A 22,746-nucleotide genomic window follows, 5' to 3' on the forward strand; every position below is an offset into this window, starting at 1 on the left:
AATTAATGCTCTAGTAAGTCACTGTCAACTCTTGCAAGTCCATTTGGGAGAAAATTTGACACTCCATTTTTTTTTTCTTGTTGTCCTTCTATCTCCTACTCTCCTTTTTGTGTATGTTTATTATTTGCCTCATTTCTGTGAAAACAAATCAGGCTCCATTAATAAAAGCAAAAACTGTTTAAGGCCATCCATCTTACTCATTCTCCTCAAAGGTTTGCTGCCACTTGTTCTATCACAGAGGACTGCAAAACTTTTTTGCTCCACATTGTTACCCTCTAAAGATAAAATGAATAAATTGCTTAAGAAGATGTTGAAAGACTCTTAATGGTGCATTTATGATCATAACATACGTATTTGTGAGACCTAAGGATTTTTATTCATTCTATTTTTGTTCAATGTAAAATCAAGATTAACTTCTTAGATTTTCTGGACATCCTCGTTGTATAAATTTAATTTTTTACTCCTTTTCCTTGTACAACTTCTGAAATCTGACAGTAAGAACATTTTTATTTTTGTCTCAAACCTCTTTTTTATTCTTTGTCCATCTATTTTTTTTTTCCCCCTATGATGCTTCTTATAACTTTACCAATTACTTTGTGTTCCATTTCATTACGTTACCTATTTTTGCTTTTTCTTTGGGGCAGGATATGTCTACTGCTATGCATCTGCACAGTTCCTACAATGGAGCTTTGATCCTGGTTGGATTGCTTAAGTGCCATTAACATAAACGTGGTTAACAAGAATAGTAGTTTCAGCTTAGTATTTTTCATGCTAAATCAGGTTCAAAACTAGAAGAATAAAAGTTTTTTTGTAAGAAATATAAACATCCATGTTGATTTCATAAGTGAAACTGATTCTGTTTTTGAAGAGCGGAAGAAATTTAAATAATTCATCTGAAAGCAAAGTTCACTTCTGTTTTTATATTCTCAGAAGTGAATCATCAGATTAAACTAGCATGCCACAGTTTAGTGGTAAACCTCTAACACTACCAAATCTACATATGTAGACTTTGCTTTAATGTCACAGGCAACAGAATGTAATCAACTAACAAACAAAACAAGCAAACAGAAAATTCACATCCAAATAAACCAGAAAGAGGAGTTTATAGACACTCTACAGAACTGTTAGCTGTGCTATGCTTTTCAAAAGCTGGAATTTGTCCTACAGACATCTCAGAAGTTGCACATCTGTCCAAGAAGAATCATTGCACTTTATTTCTACTGTACATGTTTATCTTCTATCTTATTCTTCATTACTGTTATGTACTATGCAAAATACATAAAGAAAAAAAGCAGTAATCAAACTATACATACTGTGAGCAGGGCTTTGTGAAGGCTGCAGTACTGTACAGAAGAAAGCCTTGAACAGACCTATCTCAAATTCAGGGTAATAATACATTTATTTCCTACCCACATTGCTCATGTAATCCACCAACTATTTTAGGAACGCCTAGATTCTTAAAAATACAGAAATTAAAGTGATTTCCTGATCAACCCTTACAGAAAGACACAAGTTTAAACATGAAAGCAACTATGAATGCTTTGGAGAGAAAAAAATAGAATGTAATGTTAATAATCCCTGTAATGTTAATAAGCTAAATAACAGTTTCAAAGTTTAGTATCTTGATGCTTTACGGAGCTCCCATAAAATGGCTCTGAGCCTTCCCTTTCTAATGATTTTGCACACCCACGCAACTTGCTCTGTGGGGATGGAAGATAACAGGATTTAGATCCTTGACACACTGCAATTGATTTAACAATAAATATTGTCCATCCTAGTTTTGGGTTACTATAAGATGAAAGCAAAAATGTATATACTGATCTACTGGTTTTCTTTTAAAAAGCATTCATCTGATGCTGAAGGCTAATTCTGTAAAGCTGAAACTTAAATCCCAGCAGAAACAGGTTCCCAGATATTAAAAACAAACAAACAAACAAAAAAATCATAAAAGTATGTATAATGAAATCTTTAGGCATGTGACAAACTTTGTTTTATATATTATATGATTTCAGAACATCTGTCACACACATTCACAAACTTTCCTTAGAAGGAGAAGCAGAAGTTTAGATGATGATAAAGTTATGTTCTTACCACATTAGAAGGTTCCAATTTCTTCCTTCTAGCAAGGTCAGTGATATTATTGCCACTGTAGTTGATGCTCTCCATACAGCCTTTGAAAATTTTTTCTGCTGTTAGAACTTGGCTTCCCAGAAAAAGGCATGCCTCCAAAGGTTATCTTTGAATGTATCAGAAAATGAAAGACAGTTACTGGAGGACAAAGGGCTTAGAATTTTTGCTTACTAGAAAAAGAAAGTATCAAACAAGTACTGGAAAAGTAGGAAAAAGTCTATGATGAAGTCACGACTGCAAATATTTTTGGTGGTAAATTGTATCTGTTATTAGGTTTTCCCAAATACAGAGAAAATATGTATCACAGTTACATATAGACTGTAACGAAGAGAAGGTCTCTAAAAGGAATGCAGTTTTAAATGCTTGGCAGAGCAAAATGTCAGTATTGTTAAGAAACAAGAATTTGTTGGCCAAAGAATGTGCTGTCTGTCTGATCTTGGAGAAGAAAAGTCTGCCTTTCTTTACAAACCTGAATGCAGAAAGTTTGAGAAGTAAAGGTGCCCAGTAAAACCTATTTCAATATGTAGACTGAAACAAACATTCAAATAAAAAAAAATCTACTAAATCAAAAGGGAAGAAGGAAAGTGTTGCTTTATGTAGAACATCCATCAGTTTGGTAGAGTGTCAGAAGTGAGAAGTGGTTGGTGGCAAGTCAGGAAAATAATTCTTCTCTATTATGATGCTAAAACTAACTAAAAATTGATGATAAGAAAAGAGAAGCAACTGGCACCTATAGAGAGCTTCCCTGTTATAATATTAGCCTAGAACATGGCTTTGAGAGCACAGGGTTGTCAGCAAAAATGAGTCTGAGGGCAGGAGGGAAAACGTGAAAGAGCAAAAATGTTACAGCATTTACAAAAATACATGGTTGGGGAAAAATAATTCCCTCCTCCCCCTTCACCCCCCTTCCATATTATAGTATGTATATAGTTATCTTAATCAAAAAAGTAACCAAGGAACAAAGGCTATAAAATACAGGTGTTGTGCTGTTTCCTGTTCAATCATCCCTTCCCTAGGGAACAATCTAAGTACTAAATACTATTACTAAAATTCTGAAAAATGAAAGTAGTATTTCTGACCCTTATTACTACTTGGGAGAAAAAGGAGATATCATATGAAGGACTTGGAATGGGAAACTCGAAGTTACTGTAGACAAATTGTTGGATAGCAAAAAATACAGTGAGTTGTGGCCAGTTTACCAGGCAAAACGTTTACTCTTTACATATTAAATTGCATGGACAAGACAGTGTTATACTACTTTGCATGCCCAGAATGGGAAAAAGCAGATTTCAATTCAAAACTTAAATATCAATAATAAATGGAGACAATTGTGAATTAATTTCTTTTTTATTTAGTTTAAAAACAAAAACAACAGCACAAAAATGTTTCTAAAAATCTGTTTTTACTCATGACTGGAAAATCCAAATGCGATTTCCATGCATCTCGTGGGCCTGAGATAAAGACAATTTAAAAGGAAAGAAAGAAAAAAAAAAGGGGGGGGGGGATGCTATGATGGTAATGTTTAATATTCGTGTGGGGGGTGAAAGGTGTACTTGAGTTGCCTAAGCACAAGCTTCTACTGCTATTGGTGATACCTGGGGTAGTGTGCCTTAGTAACCTCTGCTTTCTGCTTGAGGAGGTATGCATCTCTATAAATTCTCTGCCATTTCTGCCAACACCATGGGAGTGCTGCAGATATCTAGGGGATATATGTATATAAGCTGCTCATTCAGTTTACGTGTTTGTCTTTTTCTTGGATGAGAAATAGTTGCTGTTTATTATTTCCTTAAATGCAACACAAGCATTTACTCATAATATCCAATCTGAGAACACCGTTCTTGTAACTGCTTATGAAAATCATAGATACAGAAATCAAAAGAAACTGTTTCAATCTGCTTGCATTTAAGGAAATCGGAAGTCTCTTTCCACCCTTGCGCATATTTAAGACTGTTTTCTGACAAACTGCTAGCTAAAGGCTTCAGTCTTTCTTTTTGTGCTTACTCCCTCAATGGAATAGCTGAGCTTTTGTAACTGTCCCTACTTTGAAGTTTTCTAGTGGATCCAGGTTGGTTTAAGTATCCTCTATTCCTCACTTCTTTCTTTTCTACCATTTTCTTCAAAAAGGAGCATGTTAAGAACATAAATTTCTATTCTGTTAAGAGTCTTCTCCTGCAGTTAGCTGGTTAGTAAATAATACTTTGCTTTCAGAAGATAGGAAATGGATTTGTGGTCATTCTAGATGTTTCTTATCAGGTAAACTCTCATATGTATGTGTTGGAGAAATTCTGATCAGTTCTTCAGTAAAGGTATTATGAAAGCTCAGACAGACTGTTCTGTCATTATTTACCAAGAGATCTGTCTCTTCCTAAAAATAAACAAGACTTTTTGAATTAGGATGTAATTTCCTTTTAAACTGAAAAATTGGAGAAAGACATTTTCTCAAGGGGGAACTGCAGTGGTTGGAAAGAATCTCTGCAAGTCATTGAGTCTAACAAAGCTGGTTCCCTACAGTAAGTTACAGGAAAACGTCCAGATGAGTTTTGAATATCTCCAGAGGAGACTCCACCACCTCTCTGGGCAGTCTGTTCCTGGGCACTGTCACCCTCACAGTAAAGAAGTTCTTCCTTGTGTTCAAATGGAACGTCATTTATTCCAGTTTGTGTCCCCTGCTCCTTGTTCTGTCATTGGGCTCCACAGGCAAGAGCCTGGCCCCATCTGCTTGACTCCCACCCTTTTGGTATTTATAAGCATTGATAATATCCTCTCTCAGCCTTCTCTTCTTCAGGCTGAACAGCCCCAGGTCTCAGCCTTTCCTCATACAGGACATGCTCCAGGCCCCTCATCATCTCTGTGGCCCTCCACTGGGCTCTCTCCAGAAGTTCTGTATTTCTTGAAGTGAGGAGCCCAGAACTGGACACAGCACTCCAGATGTGGCCTCACCAAGGTAGAGAAGAGAGGGGAGATCACCTCACTCAACCTGCTGGCCACATTCTTTTTAATGCATCCCAGGATACCATTGGCCTTCTTGACCACAAGGCCACATTGCTGGTTTGTGGTCACCCTGCTGCCTACAGGGACACCCAGGCCTTTCTCTGCAGTGCTTCTTTCCAGCAAGTCAGACCCTAACCTGTACTGATACATGCAGTTACTCTTCCCCAGATGTAGGACTCTGCACTTGCCCTTGTTGAACCTCATAAGGTTTTTTCTCTCCCTTTCCACCCTGTCCAGGTCTTGTTGAATGGCAGAAAGATAAAAACTGATCAATGCTTCTTGAGGGAAATTCCCAATGTATTTTAGGTGTATACAAGATTATGTAATACTGTGTGAATGTTGTTATGCCCGGGTGACAGTTCACCGATCAGTTCACAGATGTTTTTGCTTCTCAATTGTTTTTACAAAATGTAAATAGTATTCATGAGAAGAGAATGTGATTGACTTCACTTCTTCTAGCAAAATTTTGGCCTTGGAGCTTTGTATCTGTGCAGACTGGAACCATAAGTCAATCACAGAACTTGCCACATCACCATTTGCTTTGGTAAACCATCACCACCCCCTTAATATTCAATATTCTTGAAGGTTCCCTTTTAAGTGAATTCAGATCTGGTCCAGTTCTGGAACTTGCAGCTTTCAGCGTAAGAATATTGTGAAAAGAAGAAGTATCACTAGTCTGTACAGGACTAACACATTTCATTTTACATATGACATTCTTAACAATAGGCTTTTATTATTCATTCTTTGTCATATATTAAAATAAAGGATGTTTTATTTTCTTTCATGTACCAAACAGTTCCATTTGTCTTAAATACTCTATACAACTGCAGATAATTACAGCAACATAAAAACCAGCATTATGACATACCTAGAGGGATTAGTTTGACTTGTGTTTGGTTCCCAGGTCCCAAGATGCCAGTATCTGGGAAAGTGGCAAATGGAAATTCAACTGTGCAGAGGAACAGGAAAAAACCCTATATCTGTATATCAGCAATACAGAAATAATTGATAAAATGCTCAGGAAACAAGCTGTGTTTAACCAGCACTGTCCAATCCAGCCTGTTGCAGGGTCCACGACAGCAGTGAGAGGAAAGAGCAGCAGACAAGACTCCTCTGGCTTGTACCATGGTATTAGTTCTAGCACACTTAAGTTCTGCATTTGAAGTTACATTAGCAAGCCTGATGTGCTTGGCAACAGCACAACATCTCACTCCATATGTAACGTATTTTCTGTGGCAAAGAACTTCTTTGTTCATAACTCACGGACTTTGCATGTTCATAAAAGCTGTTACATACTTTGGAAAGTTCAGGCATACCTTCAATCCTCCTCTGTATTCGATTCCTACTGACTTCATAGTAACTGCTGATCCCAGCAGAGCTCAATGACAGCCGGCGCAGGATCGGGGCTGAATTTGAGGTAGCAGTCACTGGCTGAAAGGAATTCCTGTAATATGCTGCACTCCCCGAAGTACGATATTCAGTGGAATTTCGACGGGCTGGGCTTGACAGATTTACTGAATTAAGTGCAGAATCCATAGAGTCCTCAGAAAAGCGATGCTCTTTGGAAGTGCTGTTTTCTTCTATACGTAACGTTTCTGCTACAGAACACAAAAGCATCAATCTGTTCAAAACGATGGGCTTTGTAGCTTTGTTATTTAATTCCTTGCTATGTTCTCTTGAAGATAATAACAAGCTCCAAGCCTGTTAACAAGTCTCCTGTGAGACAAGACTTACTGAAGAATAGTCATTCTCAAGTAATCACTGGTCCTTTACTACATTAAAAAATTTCCAGTAAAATGTCTAATAGACAAGTTTGAGACAGTCTTCCATAAATCATCTCAGCTGTATACGTTAAATATTATGAGCAGGATGTGGACATAAGGTTTGATTTTTCTTTCATTGTCTGATATTAGCATTAACACATATGCAATCTCAGTCAAGCATTTTCATTATCTTTCTTAATGGTTATCTTCTGAGAATTTGTTTAGGAGTGCATTATGTTTCTATTTTTTATAAATATAAAAAGAATTTTTTAACATAAAAAACCCTCTCATGTTAACTAGCAAATGTTTAATTTGTTCTACACAGTAGAGGGAGTCTCTAACTTCATACGCAAGAGGACAATTATCATCTGTAGATCTCCATATGTTCGGAGACAATAGCCATCACAAAAAACTGAAGAGACTACATGCAGAGCTGCAGAAGGCTGTAAATCCTAGACTCACATGCACACTAACACAATACAGTCTGATCACAATGCTGCAACTACGAGTCGTTAAACATCAGTGGGAACACCACTCCATTCTCTCATCATTGTATGTTCTCAGCTCCACTTGCACTAGGCCAACATCTAGCCTGAGGAAGAAGTTGGAAGCCTGATGCAAAAATCTGCATGAAACAAATGCTGCTTTGGCAAGAGAGTTAAGAGCTGGAAAATATAGCTAACAGGTTCACAGAAGTGTAAACTCCACATTACCATCTTGAAAATTACTCTATGAAAGTTATAAAACATATGCTAGTGGAGCAGCATATTCTTGGGGGTAACTGGTACAATCTGTGAAACAAGTTCCTAGAATATGCTCTTTATTACTCTTCTTATATGACAACTTCCAATAATTTCTTGGGAAAATTCCAGAATTAAATAAAGGAAGAGTATTTTCCACAAACAAACAAACCACAGCAACAAAAAACACACAGAGAGCTTTTTAAGCACGTTTAACTTGTTCTATTAGCAATTACGTTCTCTCTCCTGAAGTCTGTATAAAACTGGAGTTTAGTGAAGAACTTGAGGTGTATTTCACAGTTATGATCTTCAGGCAACATTATCCCAAAGTGGAACAAAGACACCCAGAGAACCGGTTCCCTACTTAGTGAATTCAGTAAAGCAAGACATGCAATCCACCATAACATCTTCTATTAAACACAACACTTGTGGCATAAAGAAGCTTTTAAGTCCACAAGCCCTTCTCTTTCAAGTACACAATCCTCAAGACAATAATGATAAACTTTCTAGTTTGATCTGTATCAAAAAAGCAAAGCAGTGGCTACTGAGGTTTTTGGAGAAAGCAAACTTTTATTTGTCGGCTTGAAGTAGCTGCAGCAACTTGCTAAAAGGAAAGCAATAGCCATCTTTCTATAGAATTTCAGAGATACTAACAGACACAATCAATGATAAGCACTATAATATCAAAGGAAACAAATGAGAAAATTAGATCAGTAGAGAATGAGACCACCAAATGAAGTCTCAGTGCAAGACTGAAAGGCAGAAGTAATACTTCAAATGGCTACAGAAAAGCACTATGAAGGAGTCCAAAACTTGTAGATTGAAACTTCATAAGTTTTTAAAGGTATGATGAAATACTGGAAGCAATATTCCACACCAGAAAGTTTCAACAGGAGTATTTCAGCAAATATCAGCCAACTCCATACAATGTCTTATGAAGGAATCTTTTTATAGTAATCAAGCAGAGATCCCAAATACATCCGTTAAATAATCATTTTATGTCACTCTTTCCATGATCGCTCAAGACATAAAGGGTTTTAAATTGACTATTTTACAGAAGAATTTAATTGCATTTACTCCAATTATATCCCAGGTTTCTTTCTGATACTACAGATCCTAGTTAAGCAACTGTAAATAGGGATGGCAAAGAGAAACTCTGCTTTGATTCCCAAGACACTAGCATTTGAGCTTAGAATCAGAAAATCATAGAATGGCTTGGGTTGGAAGGGACCCTCAAAGATCATGAAGCTCCAACCCCTCCACCATATGCAGGGCCACCAACCTCCCTATTAAATATTAGACCAGGCTGCCCAGGACCTCATCCAACTGGCCTTGAACACCTCCAGGAAGAGGGGTGTCCACAGCCTCTCTGGGCAGCCTGTTCCAGCACCTCACCATTCACTCTGTAAAGAACTTCCCCTGATACTCAACCTAAATCCTCCCTCCCTCAACTTAAAGCCATTTCCCCTTGTCCTGCCATTATCTTAAGCTTATCTTAACATAGCTCCTCAGGTCACATACACAAGGTGGGAAAACTGGCATACTTCATAGGATGATCATCTTTTAAAATAGGTGTTTCTGTCCAGCAGCTATACTATCCCAATCCACTCCCTTTCAATTCATCTAGCCTCCCTACAAACCAACCCCAACTGCAGTCTTGTTATTGAAAGCACGGTAACAGGTATGAGAGCTGATTCAGAATTGGTGTCTGACAAATACAGTTTTGCAATTAACGGAGCAACAAATAACTCTTTTCCTACTTCGACATGTGGAGCAGATGCGAGTAGTAGAGGGATGGAATGAGAACAAGTTTTTTTCTGTTACAAACAGAATTCACATTCTTACTCTCAACTATTCCAAAATTCAACAGATTTCAATGCTCTCTGATTTAGGTTTTGTAACAGAAAACTGAACATCCCTCATCTGCTTAAGCCTTCAAAGAATGCTTCTGCCACTTCACTTTTGTTAGATTTGTAATATGGAATCAGCACTCTCTTGACCTTTGCCCTGTGAAATAAATTGTTATGCTGCTCCTTTAATGTATTTCCATCCATTACTGCATGGATGGCATCACATCTGCAATAGAACCCAACATTCACCACCAAGTAACCAATCGATGCCTTGTAAAAAAGGGCTGATCTGAAATAATAAACACATTTTCCTTACTCTGTCTTGTATCTGAACAGGTATTAACCAGACCCAGTTGTACCACAGCACTGGTAAAATACCGAAAGCAGAAGGCACTGCCATGTGATCTTATGCTGTAAGGCAGGCCCTGTAAGTAATAACTGAAGTTTCATTCTCAAGTCAGCACCAGACACCAAGGGTTCATACATGTATGAGTCCCAATTAGGAAGTTCAGCTTTTCAAAAACCAGAGTTAAATATGTTAAAGGCTGCTATTTAATGATTTCACAATGCAGCAAGCTGTTAATGACAGGTAAATTCAGCAGAAGTAGAACTTCCATATGCAGAAGATCATTAACAACATCAAATTTACTACATCTAAGAGCCACTAACAGAGCCCAGTAAGCCATATCAATTTTATCTACAAATATCAGTCTTCTCACTTGAAATGTACAAAAGATCAATGAATAATTGTCTCACCTGAAGCTGGAAAGCATCAGTTTTTCAAGTTAATTTGGTATAGACTTTCTGCACCGAACGTTTACTGTTTCAAGACCTCAAGAGGAGATGAGCAATTGCTTGCGCATCCGTTGTTATAAATCTAGATTACAAGTATGTGTGTGTATATGTAGATATACATGCCATAATTATTATGCTTTTCTTTTTCTCTCTCTCATTTTTTCCCTCATTTCTCCTCTCCATCTCACTGAGATGGGGGCAGTGAATGAACAGCCACGTGACGCTCAGTGATCTGCTGGGTTAAACCACAATGCATCACCATATCTTTTACAGCGTGCAAGTTCTTTAAGATTTCTTCTTTTAAGAACGTTGCAACAAAACGTTGCTGGCATGCATCACCACTGAAATTTTGACTACAGAAACTCATCTTGTCATTTGATATTTTACCATTAGAGAAATCCATCCTGCTGTCAACGCTACAGTGATGAAACTCCAACTTAATTCTAAAAAATCTAGGCGGCAGAGATACCACAAGAATGGACTTGAATGAGTGATTACAAAGAGACTGAACATGGGCCAACATCTTTAACTTATTAACTTCCTTCCTTGCTCCCTAAATATTTAGAATGATAGTAGTACTATAGTAGTAGTAGTTAATGATAATTTTCCCTTTTTGTGATACTTGGTGAGATTCCGAAAAAACTTACTGTTGCAAATGCCACCACTACATAGGTAAATAATTACAATTACGTTATCTGAATCCTTTGGTTATTTCTAATTAGAAAGACACTACAACAGGAACAAACTTGTAAATTATGCTTAGGGTTGGAAAGAATCAGTGTGAACACCAGGTTTATGCATCAATTTGTCTTCTCAGGCAGCTTTCTGTTTTTGAGTTTCCAAATGGTAAGCAGAGCTTTAAAGGATCACATTTGGTTAGTGGCAGATGCATTTTCAAAAAAAAAAAAACAAAAAAAACAACAACCCACAAAAATTACAAGAAAGCCTTTATTCACAAGTCTGAAATAAGAAGCATACCCATATTGCGTTACAGAAGAAGACAGATATTACATGCAAAAACAAAGAAAACGCCCCAGCTCTAGCATATTTTATGCTTCCTTAGGAAATCAGAAGCGTGACTGACTTATACTGTTAAGTGAGCCTATGATTAGGGTTAATGCAAGTACACGAGCTAGCATCAACAATAACACACTACCTCTCGTTTGCTTTCATTGTGTGGTGATCAGTGCAGGTGCCTAGAGTTTAAGGGTCAGTACCACAGGGATAAATCCTGGACCCACGGGTTTCCATGGCCCATTCACATTTTTTCCAGACTCCAATGTTTGAATGAAAACCTAATGATTCACATGTGGCTCAGACACAAGGCTCTCTACCTCCTGTTTGGGGAAAAGGTCTCGGGAGGCATATTTCTGCTAGGAGCTCAACCAGTTCTGGAGAGCAAATGGGCTGTGAGACCCAGCACAGCCTGATCTCCTGGTATTTACTTCAAGGTAGCACTATCAGCTGCAGCAAACATTCAGATAACTTCATAATAGCCTCACAGGTAGTCTTACATGGCCCTAGGGAAATTACTTGTTCTCCACATCTTAATTTCTCATTTTGAAAAGAAGCACTGAAAAGAATAATATTATCTTAGAGTTGTCAGGAGGATAAAGCAAGAAACATCTGAGGCCATCTGAATGCCCCAAGTCACACCATGAGAAAAATCCACAAAAAAAAGAAAACAGGATTCAGTGCAAACACAGCTCCCTTGTACTCCAAACATCTGAGGGCAACCATAGGAACTCCAAGCAAAGGAGTGGGATCCAGATCTACAGGCTCAACTCTCTGCTCTGCCTGGGAACAACATAAGCTTCTTACTTCCAAGATAAATGCTAGGGCTGAAAATAAAAAGGAGCACTTCTGAGGTGCAACAACCTCAACCTCAAATGACAAATAAACAGGGAATGGAGCTTGTTTGTGCAACCCCAGCCCTTGGGATGAAGAGTCATTCTCATTTCTTTACTTTTCATTGTGTAGGTATGTTTCAAACAGCAAGCTCAAGCCAGGAGAAAGGCTGAGCACTAAACTATCAGACAAACGTGTCTGTCTGATAGTGAAGAAAATCACCCAAGAGACTGATTGAATTCTCTGCTTGAGAAGGTTTATCTGAACCTCAGTCTGTTTCATCCCACTAAATGACACAGACTCAGAGGTAGAAGCAGAAAAAAGGGGCTGACACCACCACCATGAGTGGGCTTGCTAATCAAGCCTTTAATTTCCCTTTGGTTACATTTGCTTGAATTGAAACCTTATGCATCAAGCAAAATTAAAATGGTTTGTGCTTTTGTTTTGAGTAAGAAAAAATCCTAAATTCAACTCCATTCAAAACAATTATTTTCTCTGGCAGCTGAACCAAAAGAACCCACTAATTATTCACACATATTGTAGCAAGATTATTTCATCCAAGTCCCAGCATGCAGTTTTCTACTATAGCAAATACAATACTTGCCATGAAAGTTCATCACAAAAGATTTAGATTTCTTTCCTTAATCTCTGATGCAGACAATTGTTTTTCTTGCCAGTCTTAAAGAAAAACCAACTATACAAAAAAAAAAAAAACAAGTTTCAAACAAAAACTCTACAAGAAAATATTCTCACAATTTCATTCTGCAATTTCTCATTTAATTCTACTGTCTACACCCTACCTTCCTATTCAACTGCACAGTTGGTTTTCACAGAATCACAGAATGGCCAGGGTTGGAAGGGACCTCAAGGATCATGAATCTCCAACCCCCTGCCAATGCAGGGCCACCAACCTCCACATTCAGTGCTAGACCAGGCTGCCCAGGGCCCCATCCAATCTGGCCTTGAACACCTCTAGCGACGGGGCATCCACAGCCTCTCTGAGCAGCCTGTTCCAGCACCTCACCACTCTCTCTGTAAAGAACTTCCCCCTGACATCCAACTTAAATCTTCCCTCCTTCAGCTTAAAACCATTTCCCCTTGTCCTGCTGTTATCTACCCTTTCAAAGAGTTTTAATGCGTTACATTAACCTTAGCCACATTTTCTTCTTCTCAAAATATATCCCTCAAAAATTTTTTATAAAATGACTTACGATTTGACTTATCACTCAGTGAGCCTCTCAGCAACCTATCCAACAAGATGATGAGAAGACAAGAGCTAAAAAACACAGGAAACCCACAAGGGCCTTGTGGCTCTGTAACACCTGAGAGAGCTCCAGCACTCTGCTTCAGGAGCAGCCCACAGGCTTCTTGAGCTTAGGACTACTGAGCTGACTTCTTTGAATCTAGCAGTAATTACAATAGTAATTCCTGTTCCTATAGGATTTTTCAATGAAAACATATCAGAACTAGATAGATTTCTTTTTTTTTTTTTTTTTTTTTTTACATCTGCTTTCTAAAATAATTACTTTCAACTATTCCATCATTGCCCACATTCACCACTGGCCTACAATTTAGTCCTTCTTCTAGAACAATAACAATCAGAATACTGGCAAAGCACATCTCAGTGTATTTTGTTCCAAAAAAAATGACTTGTTGGAATGAGGCACAACAAGGCACAACTATGTTATTATATTAATAATATAATAAAATTTCATATGTTTTGCAAAAAATAAAGTAATACAAGTTTCAAACCCATACTTACACAGTTCCAGTAAACTTCTCTTACAAAGTAGAAAAGAAGCATCTATCTTTTGAACAAACTTGTGCAGACACATAAGCAAGGACTACTGAAATTCTGCTATATGCAGGTCAGGGTGCTATGTTACAGACACTGTTAGATAGCAACATCTTTTACAAGGATTTAATTAAACCTGTATTCCACTAATCATCTTTCACACCTGGTGTTAATGTAAGGAGATTAAAGTAACACCAAGTCTTTTTACTGCCAGTGATAGAATTATGAATTGATGTGCTAACTGCCATACAGAGACTTCCTAGCCTAGAAGGAAAAAAAAAATGTCAAGCAGCAGCTATTCAGTTTGAGATGTAAGGATAATTTATCTGTAGGCATGGCATTAATATGTAGCAGAACTAAACCTATTCCTTAATAGAGGACATAAGAGAACGAACACTGACCTAAGAGACCAGGGAATGGGAGAAAGGAGAAAGCAGCAAATTTAACATGTGGAATCACTTGCCTGGAAGCTAAACAGATTAGCTGGAAACTTTTCACTCACTTGGTTAAGGTATTAAGAACACAAACATTATGTATGGATAAGATTATGAGAATGACTTGAATTAATAAAGCTGATACTCCACTCATACTGAGCTTACTTGACAAATGTATAGCTTGTATAGCTGCAGCTGTTGAGATGCACAAGCTCTGCTTATTACCAACAACCTAACTGTACAGTGTACATGTAATTCAACTTTGCTATTGCTAGACTCTGATTTAAGAACTGTTCAGAAAATCCTGGACTCCCAGTGATATAAAGTATACTCCACCAGGACTATCTTAATAAAGTAGTTCACAAACAGACATTCTTGACTATGCTTAAGGAGTTACAAAAGTGATAGAATCTCACTGCAGGTTACTTCCGTTCTTTCTCCCTACCCTAGGTTCACAAACAAGTGAAGAAACAAAAAAATTAGAAACACCTTCACATACCAGTTATCATTTCCCCTCCATGATGGCCAGATTTCAGAAATCCAAAGACTGTTTTGGATTGATAGGCACAATCCACACAAGCTTGTACAGCTTGTTGAAGTACCACGTTGACAGGACCTGGTCCAAAGTGATCTGGAAGCTCCTGAACCTTTTTCTTATCCAGGTGAGGCCCAGAATTTCCATGCTTGTTGACATAAACACACACTGAAAAAGAACAAGCCATATTTATACAGAATATTTCTGCTTTCTTCACACCTAGTGCACACAGAATAGAGACATGTTTCACGTGCTAGAACTGCATTGTTTCTTAAGTCCCAAATTCACTCCCATCTGACCTCTAAAGCCTTTCCGAACCCTGCTAACGCACAAAGCTATCACAACCTGCATCTCTACTCACGCAATAGTCCCAGCAAAGCAAGAACTACCAGTACATGCTCTAAACTACCAAAAATCTATTCTTAAAAGTTGTCCTTGCTGCCCTATTTTTTCTCAGATTTGAGACGATACAACAAACCAAACCCTATAGCATACGCCTGCTATTGGTGCCCATTCTGAAGCACCCACACAGCGTTAATAATGTCTGTGCACAATGGTCAGTATCTGCTATCTTCAGCAACCATGCATGTATGATTTCCACACTACAGTTTGACTTTCAGTGCTAAACAAAAGAACAGTACTTACCTGGAAACTGTGCAAAGTGGTTTAAGGCTTATCATGAAAGTACAAAAGCAAAAACATACATCAAGTCATTCACCAGGTAACAAATCCATTTCACATAGAATCGGTCATTCAATACAAACTTCAAAAGCTGAAGTAACAGCTTAGTTTATACTATCATCATCCAAATTTCCAAATTTAGGCTACTTTCCTGAAAAGTATTAAAGCAAATTACTTTTTTTTGATGAAATGAAACAAATACAATTTCTCTACTGGAAAAAAACAAAACAAAACAAATAAAAACCGAAATACCAAAACCACCACAATACTTTATTTTCTAAAGCAGCACCTCTAAGACTGAAACTGCATTGATGTCAAAGTTTTCTCAGCTATGGCTCCTGATAACCCTTGGACCAGGACTCGTAATACCAGCACTGCAAGCCATTTGATGGGAGACCCTGAGCATGTTATTTCCCTCTCACTCTATATACCCCCAGAGTACCAAAACTCACATAAAATGTCACAAGCAGCCAGCTGCAAAACCCACCTTCTCTACTAGACTGTATGCTGCAGAATTTAAAATTTTGGAGCCGCCACTGAGCAAGGTGAACAAAGAAGGAAGAAAAGAGTATTTAATGTTGTAGGATAGGCTGAACTGAATCATCTCTCAGAGCAAGCCCCTTCTTATAAGGCAGTAAGCATCTTTCTCCAAGGTTATTTTATGATTCAAACATAAATTGAACAGGCAAAATGTGAAGTTTTGAGTCTGTTCTTTTAGTAACCCAGTGGTACAATTCCTACTTGACCACAAGAAAGAGTGAGCAGAACAAAATGATTTCTGCACATGTGGTATGAGCTATCCCAACCTGCCACAGCACTTGTGCTCTGGAACGAATCCTCTAAGAACTGAAGAGTATTCATTTCAATCAATTAAAGTTATAGCAAAGCAGATTAAAATGTTAAATTTCATAAAGTAACCACACTTATCAAAAATATCAGTACTTGTAAACAACAGCTGTTTGATAGTACCTGGTTTGTTCCTATCGTACTCCGTGGGACTATGTGCACACCCCATGTAGGGGCTGAAAGGCTGGCTACTGAAAAGATTATCGCATTGAAGACTGTGGCAGAGTTTCTCCAAGAAACGTAGGACAAACGATGCACTGTTTACAGAAGGAAGATTGATGGCATGCTTCTCCCCATCAAAGGAAGCTGCGAATAAGAAGAAGATGTCAAACAGCCCCTGAGCATCACGAAGTATAGCAAAACACTAACAAGTAAAGGAGAAGACATTCAGCTTTGATTTAAAACATGCAAGACATGAGAGGAATAAACAATCTTTCTGGTGTTTAACGCGTTTATATCCAAAGAACTGGTTGTACCTTCCATTGGATCCATGCCACTTTAAATTTGCTCTATGAGAACTTGAAGAAATACATCAACTTCATCTATAAAAGGGTTCCAGGATCAAAATGCTCATCAGGGTACAACACGCGTGCCGACATACTTACAGGGAGATTTCTTATAAGAGAAGCAGGTCTAAGACATCTGTTTATCTCCAATTTAAACAACTTAATTTAGGTAGAATTATGTGTTTTACAGCTATTCACGTTGCTGTGAAAAGAAGCGCGGCTATACGAATAAGAAGTCGCGCGGCTCTGCCCTCGCAACTCCCCCCGCCCCGCGCACGGAGGCGGCCCCCAGCCGCAGCCCCCAGCCGCTCCCCCCCTCGCGCAGCGCCACTCCGGGGTGCCGCCTGCCGCAGCGACGGCGGCGGGGAGCCCTCGCGCCCAGAGGCGGCCTTCCCGGGGTCTGCCCTCTCCGCCCCCCTCCCACCTACCTGAGGGCAGCCGGACGAGGGTCCCCTTAGACGAAAGCACAGCCCCAGCCCGGCCGCTACCGCGAGGGACCGCGCCCGCGGCCGGAGCCCGGGGGCCGCGAGGAGGGAGGGCGGAGCGCCCGGTGACAGGTGAGGACGGCCCCCGCGCCGCTCCCTACCTCGCGCCGCTCTCCTCGCAGCCGGCGGCTCGCTTTCCCTCGACCGCCGCCGCCCCCTCGCTCCGTTCCCCCGCCCTACCGCGGCGTTCAACGCGGCCCCGCTAGCCGCGAGGCCCCGCCCTCCGCCCCGCACTGACGGCTCTCTCCGCCAATAGCGAAGAAGACGGCCGTCCTCGAGCTCCGCCCTCACCTCCTTCGACCAATAAGAGCTATCCGTGGTGCTGCCCCTCCACCTTCCCGGCAGGCTCGGTTGGCTCGCAGCTGCCGAGCAACGGGCGCGGGGCTGCGGGTGGGGCCGCTGAGGGCGGTGGCCGGGTGAGGCCCCGCTGCGGGCCGGGGTTGGTGCCGCGGGATTGTGCCCGGGGCTCCTCGTTCGGGAGCTTTCGCCTCATAGATGGACGTTTTTTGTTCCCCTCCCCTTTTTCCCCTCTCGGCTCAGCCATCAAGAGGATGCAAATATCTCCCGCACTCACAAAGCTGTAATCTCGGCTTGCAGAAATGATAACTGGTATGTGAAGATGTTTCTAATCTTTTTGTTTCTTCACTTGTTTGTGAACCTAGGGTAGGGAGAAAGAACGGAAGTAACCTGCAGTGAGATTCTATCACTTTTGTAACTCCTTAAGCATAGTCAAGAATGTCTGTTTGTGAACTACTTTATTAAGATAGTCCTGGTGGAGTATACTTTATATCACTGGGAGTCCAGGATTTTCTGAACAGTTCTTAAATCAGAGTCTAGCAATAGCAAAGTTGAATTACATGTACACTGTACAGTTAGGTTGTTGGTAATAAGCAGAGCTTGTGCATCTCAACAGCTGCAGCTATACAAGCTATACATTTGTCAAGTAAGCTCAGTATGAGTGGAGTATCAGCTTTATTAATTCAAGTCATTCTCATAATCTTATCCATACATAATGTTTGTGTTCTTAATACCTTAACCAAGTGAGTGAAAAGTTTCCAGCTAATCTGTTTAGCTTCCAGGCAAGTGATTCCACATGTTAAATTTGCTGCTTTCTCCTTTCTCCCATTCCCTGGTCTCTTAGGTCAGTGTTCGTTCTCTTATGTCCTCTATTAAGGAATAGGTTTAGTTCTGCTACATATTAATGCCATGCCTACAGATAAATTATCCTTACATCTCAAACTGAATAGCTGCTGCTTGACATTTTTTTTTTCCTTCTAGGCTAGGAAGTCTCTGTATGGCAGTTAGCACATCAATTCATAATTCTATCACTGGCAGTAAAAAGACTTGGTGTTACTTTAATCTCCTTACATTAACACCAGGTGTGAAAGATGATTAGTGGAATACAGGTTTAATTAAATCCTTGTAAAAGATGTTGCTATCTAACAGTGTCTGTAACATAGCACCCTGACCTGCATATAGCAGAATTTCAGTAGTCCTTGCTTATGTGTCTGCACAAGTTTGTTCAAAAGATAGATGCTTCTTTTCTACTTTGTAAGAGAAGTTTACTGGAACTGTGTAAGTATGGGTTTGAAACTTGTATTACTTTATTTTTTGCAAAACATATGAAATTTTATTATATTATTAATATAATAACATAGTTGTGCCTTGTTGTGCCTCATTCCAACAAGTCATTTTTTTTGGAACAAAATACACTGAGATGTGCTTTGCCAGTATTCTGATTGTTATTGTTCTAGAAGAAGGACTAAATTGTAGGCCAGTGGTGAATGTGGGCAATGATGGAATAGTTGAAAGTAATTATTTTAGAAAGCAGATGTGTAAAAAAAAAAAAAAAAAAAAAAAAAAAAAAGAAATCTATCTAGTTCTGATATGTTTTCATTGAAAAATCCTATAGGAACAGGAATTACTATTGTAATTACTGCTAGATTCAAAGAAGTCAGCTCAGTAGTCCTAAGCTCAAGAAGCCTGTGGGCTGCTCCTGAAGCAGAGTGCTGGAGCTCTCTCAGGTGTTACAGAGCCACAAGGCCCTTGTGGGTTTCCTGTGTTTTTTAGCTCTTGTCTTCTCATCATCTTGTTGGATAGGTTGCTGAGAGGCTCACTGAGTGATAAGTCAAATCGTAAGTCATTTTATAAAAAATTTTTGAGGGATATATTTTGAGAAGAACAAAATGTGGCTAAGGTTAATGTAACGCATTAAAACTCTTTGAAAGGGTAGATAACAGCAGGACAAGGGGAAATGGTTTTAAGCTGAAGGAGGGAAGATTTAAGTTGGATGTCAGGGGGAAGTTCTTTACAGAGAGAGTGGTGAGGTGCTGGAACAGGCTGCTCAGAGAGGCTGTGGATGCCCCGTCGCTAGAGGTGTTCAAGGCCAGATTGGATGGGGCCCTGGGCAGCCTGGTCTAGCACTGAATGTGGAGGTTGGTGGCCCTGCATTGGCAGGGGGTTGGAGATTCATGATCCTTGAGGTCCCTTCCAACCCTGGCCATTCTGTGATTCTGTGAAAACCAACTGTGCAGTTGAATAGGGAGGTAGGGTGTAGACAGTAGAATTAAATGAGAAATTGCAGAATGAAATTGTGAGAATATTTTCTTGTAGAGTTTTTGTTTGAAACTTGTTTTTTTTTTTTTTTTGTATAGTTGGTTTTTCTTTAAGACTGGCAAGAAAAACAATTGTCTGCATCAGAGATTAAGGAAAGAAATCTAAATCTTTTGTGATGAACTTTCATGGCAAGTATTGTATTTGCTATAGTAGAAAACTGCATGCTGGGACTTGGATGAAATAATCTTGCTACAATATGTGTGAATAATTAGTGGGTTCTTTTGGTTCAGCTGCCAGAGAAAATAATTGTTTTGAATGGAGTTGAATTTAGGATTTTTTCTTACTCAAAACAAAAGCACAAACCATTTTAATTTTGCTTGATGCATAAGGTTTCAATTCAAGCAAATGTAACCAAAGGGAAATTAAAGGCTTGATTAGCAAGCCCACTCATGGTGGTGGTGTCAGCCCCTTTTTTCTGCTTCTACCTCTGAGTCTGTGTCATTTAGTGGGATGAAACAGACTGAGGTTCAGATAAACCTTCTCAAGCAGAGAATTCAATCAGTCTCTTGGGTGATTTTCTTCACTATCAGACAGACACGTTTGTCTGATAGTTTAGTGCTCAGCCTTTCTCCTGGCTTGAGCTTGCTGTTTGAAACATACCTACACAATGAAAAGTAAAGAAATGAGAATGACTCTTCATCCCAAGGGCTGGGGTTGCACAAACAAGCTCCATTCCCTGTTTATTTGTCATTTGAGGTTGAGGTTGTTGCACCTCAGAAGTGCTCCTTTTTATTTTCAGCCCTAGCATTTATCTTGGAAGTAAGAAGCTTATGTTGTTCCCAGGCAGAGCAGAGAGTTGAGCCTGTAGATCTGGATCCCACTCCTTTGCTTGGAGTTCCTATGGTTGCCCTCAGATGTTTGGAGTACAAGGGAGCTGTGTTTGCACTGAATCCTGTTTTCTTTTTTTTGTGGATTTTTCTCATGGTGTGACTTGGGGCATTCAGATGGCCTCAGATGTTTCTTGCTTTATCCTCCTGACAACTCTAAGATAATATTATTCTTTTCAGTGCTTCTTTTCAAAATGAGAAATTAAGATGTGGAGAACAAGTAATTTCCCTAGGGCCATGTAAGACTACCTGTGAGGCTATTATGAAGTTATCTGAATGTTTGCTGCAGCTGATAGTGCTACCTTGAAGTAAATACCAGGAGATCAGGCTGTGCTGGGTCTCACAGCCCATTTGCTCTCCAGAACTGGTTGAGCTCCTAGCAGAAATATGCCTCCCGAGACCTTTTCCCCAAACAGGAGGTAGAGAGCCTTGTGTCTGAGCCACATGTGAATCATTAGGTTTTCATTCAAACATTGGAGTCTGGAAAAAATGTGAATGGGCCATGGAAACCCGTGGGTCCAGGATTTATCCCTGTGGTACTGACTCTTAAACTCTAGGCACCTGCACTGATCACCACACAATGAAAGCAAACGAGAGGTAGTGTGTTATTGTTGATGCTAGCTCGTGTACTTGCCTTAACCCTAATCATAGGCTCACTTAACAGTATAAGTCAGTCACGCTTCTGATTTCCTAAGGAAGCATAAAATATGCTAGAGCTGGGGCGTTTTCTTTGTTTTTGCATGTAATATCTGTCTTCTTCTGTAACGCAATATGGGTATGCTTCTTATTTCAGACTTGTGAATAAAGGCTTTCTTGTAATTTTTGTGGGTTGTTGTTTTTTTTGTTTTTTTTTTTTTGAAAATGCATCTGCCACTAACCAAATGTGATCCTTTAAAGCTCTGCTTACCATTTGGAAACTCAAAAACAGAAAGCTGCCTGAGAAGACAAATTGATGCATAAACCTGGTGTTCACACTGATTCTTTCCAACCCTAAGCATAATTTACAAGTTTGTTCCTGTTGTAGTGTCTTTCTAATTAGAAATAACCAAAGGATTCAGATAACGTAATTGTAATTATTTACCTATGTAGTGGTGGCATTTGCAACAGTAAGTTTTTTCGGAATCTCACCAAGTATCACAAAAAGGGAAAATTATCATTAACTACTACTACTATAGTACTACTATCATTCTAAATATTTAGGGAGCAAGGAAGGAAGTTAATAAGTTAAAGATGTTGGCCCATGTTCAGTCTCTTTGTAATCACTCATTCAAGTCCATTCTTGTGGTATCTCTGCCGCCTAGATTTTTTAGAATTAAGTTGGAGTTTCATCACTGTAGCGTTGACAGCAGGATGGATTTCTCTAATGGTAAAATATCAAATGACAAGATGAGTTTCTGTAGTCAAAATTTCAGTGGTGATGCATGCCAGCAACGTTTTGTTGCAACGTTCTTAAAAGAAGAAATCTTAAAGAACTTGCACGCTGTAAAAGATATGGTGATGCATTGTGGTTTAACCCAGCAGATCACTGAGCGTCACGTGGCTGTTCATTCACTGCCCCCATCTCAGTGAGATGGAGAGGAGAAATGAGGGAAAAAATGAGAGAGAGAAAAAGAAAAGCATAATAATTATGGCATGTATATCTACATATACACACACATACTTGTAATCTAGATTTATAACAACGGATGCGCAAGCAATTGCTCATCTCCTCTTGAGGTCTTGAAACAGTAAACGTTCGGTGCAGAAAGTCTATACCAAATTAACTTGAAAAACTGATGCTTTCCAGCTTCAGGTGAGACAATTATTCATTGATCTTTTGTACATTTCAAGTGTGCAAAAACTCACCTCTGGAAGACTGATATTTGTAGATAAAATTGATATGGCTTACTGGGCTCTGTTAGTGG

At 39.3% G+C, this 22,746-nt stretch overlaps 1 protein-coding gene across 7 annotated transcripts in view; it reads right to left on the minus strand.

The window, feature by feature from the left end:
- Positions 1 to 5,860: 5,860 nt before the first annotated feature.
- Positions 5,861 to 22,746, minus strand: part of LOC149916334 (sex comb on midleg-like protein 2) — a 31,921-nt gene continuing 15,035 nt past the window's right edge. Inside the window, exons 1-4 of one of the 7 annotated variants that reach the window (XM_090147850.1) lie at positions 16,885 to 17,004; positions 16,532 to 16,714; positions 13,880 to 15,049; positions 5,861 to 6,719 (exon numbers count right to left, since the gene is read on the minus strand). In XM_090147850.1, coding sequence (XP_090003976.1) covers positions 14,838 to 15,049; positions 16,532 to 16,714; positions 16,885 to 16,900 — 411 coding nt within the window. In that variant the 5' untranslated portion in view covers positions 16,901 to 17,004 and the 3' untranslated portion in view covers positions 5,861 to 6,719; positions 13,880 to 14,837. The other 6 variants (XM_090147851.1, XR_016469970.1, XR_016469969.1 and 3 more) reach the window with 6 other exon arrangements.

The sequence above is a fragment of the Phasianus colchicus genome, chromosome 11 (genome assembly GCF_987193195.1).
Source record: "Phasianus colchicus chromosome 11, bPhaCol1.hap1.1, whole genome shotgun sequence".
Taxonomy (NCBI): Eukaryota; Metazoa; Chordata; class Aves; order Galliformes; family Phasianidae; genus Phasianus; species Phasianus colchicus.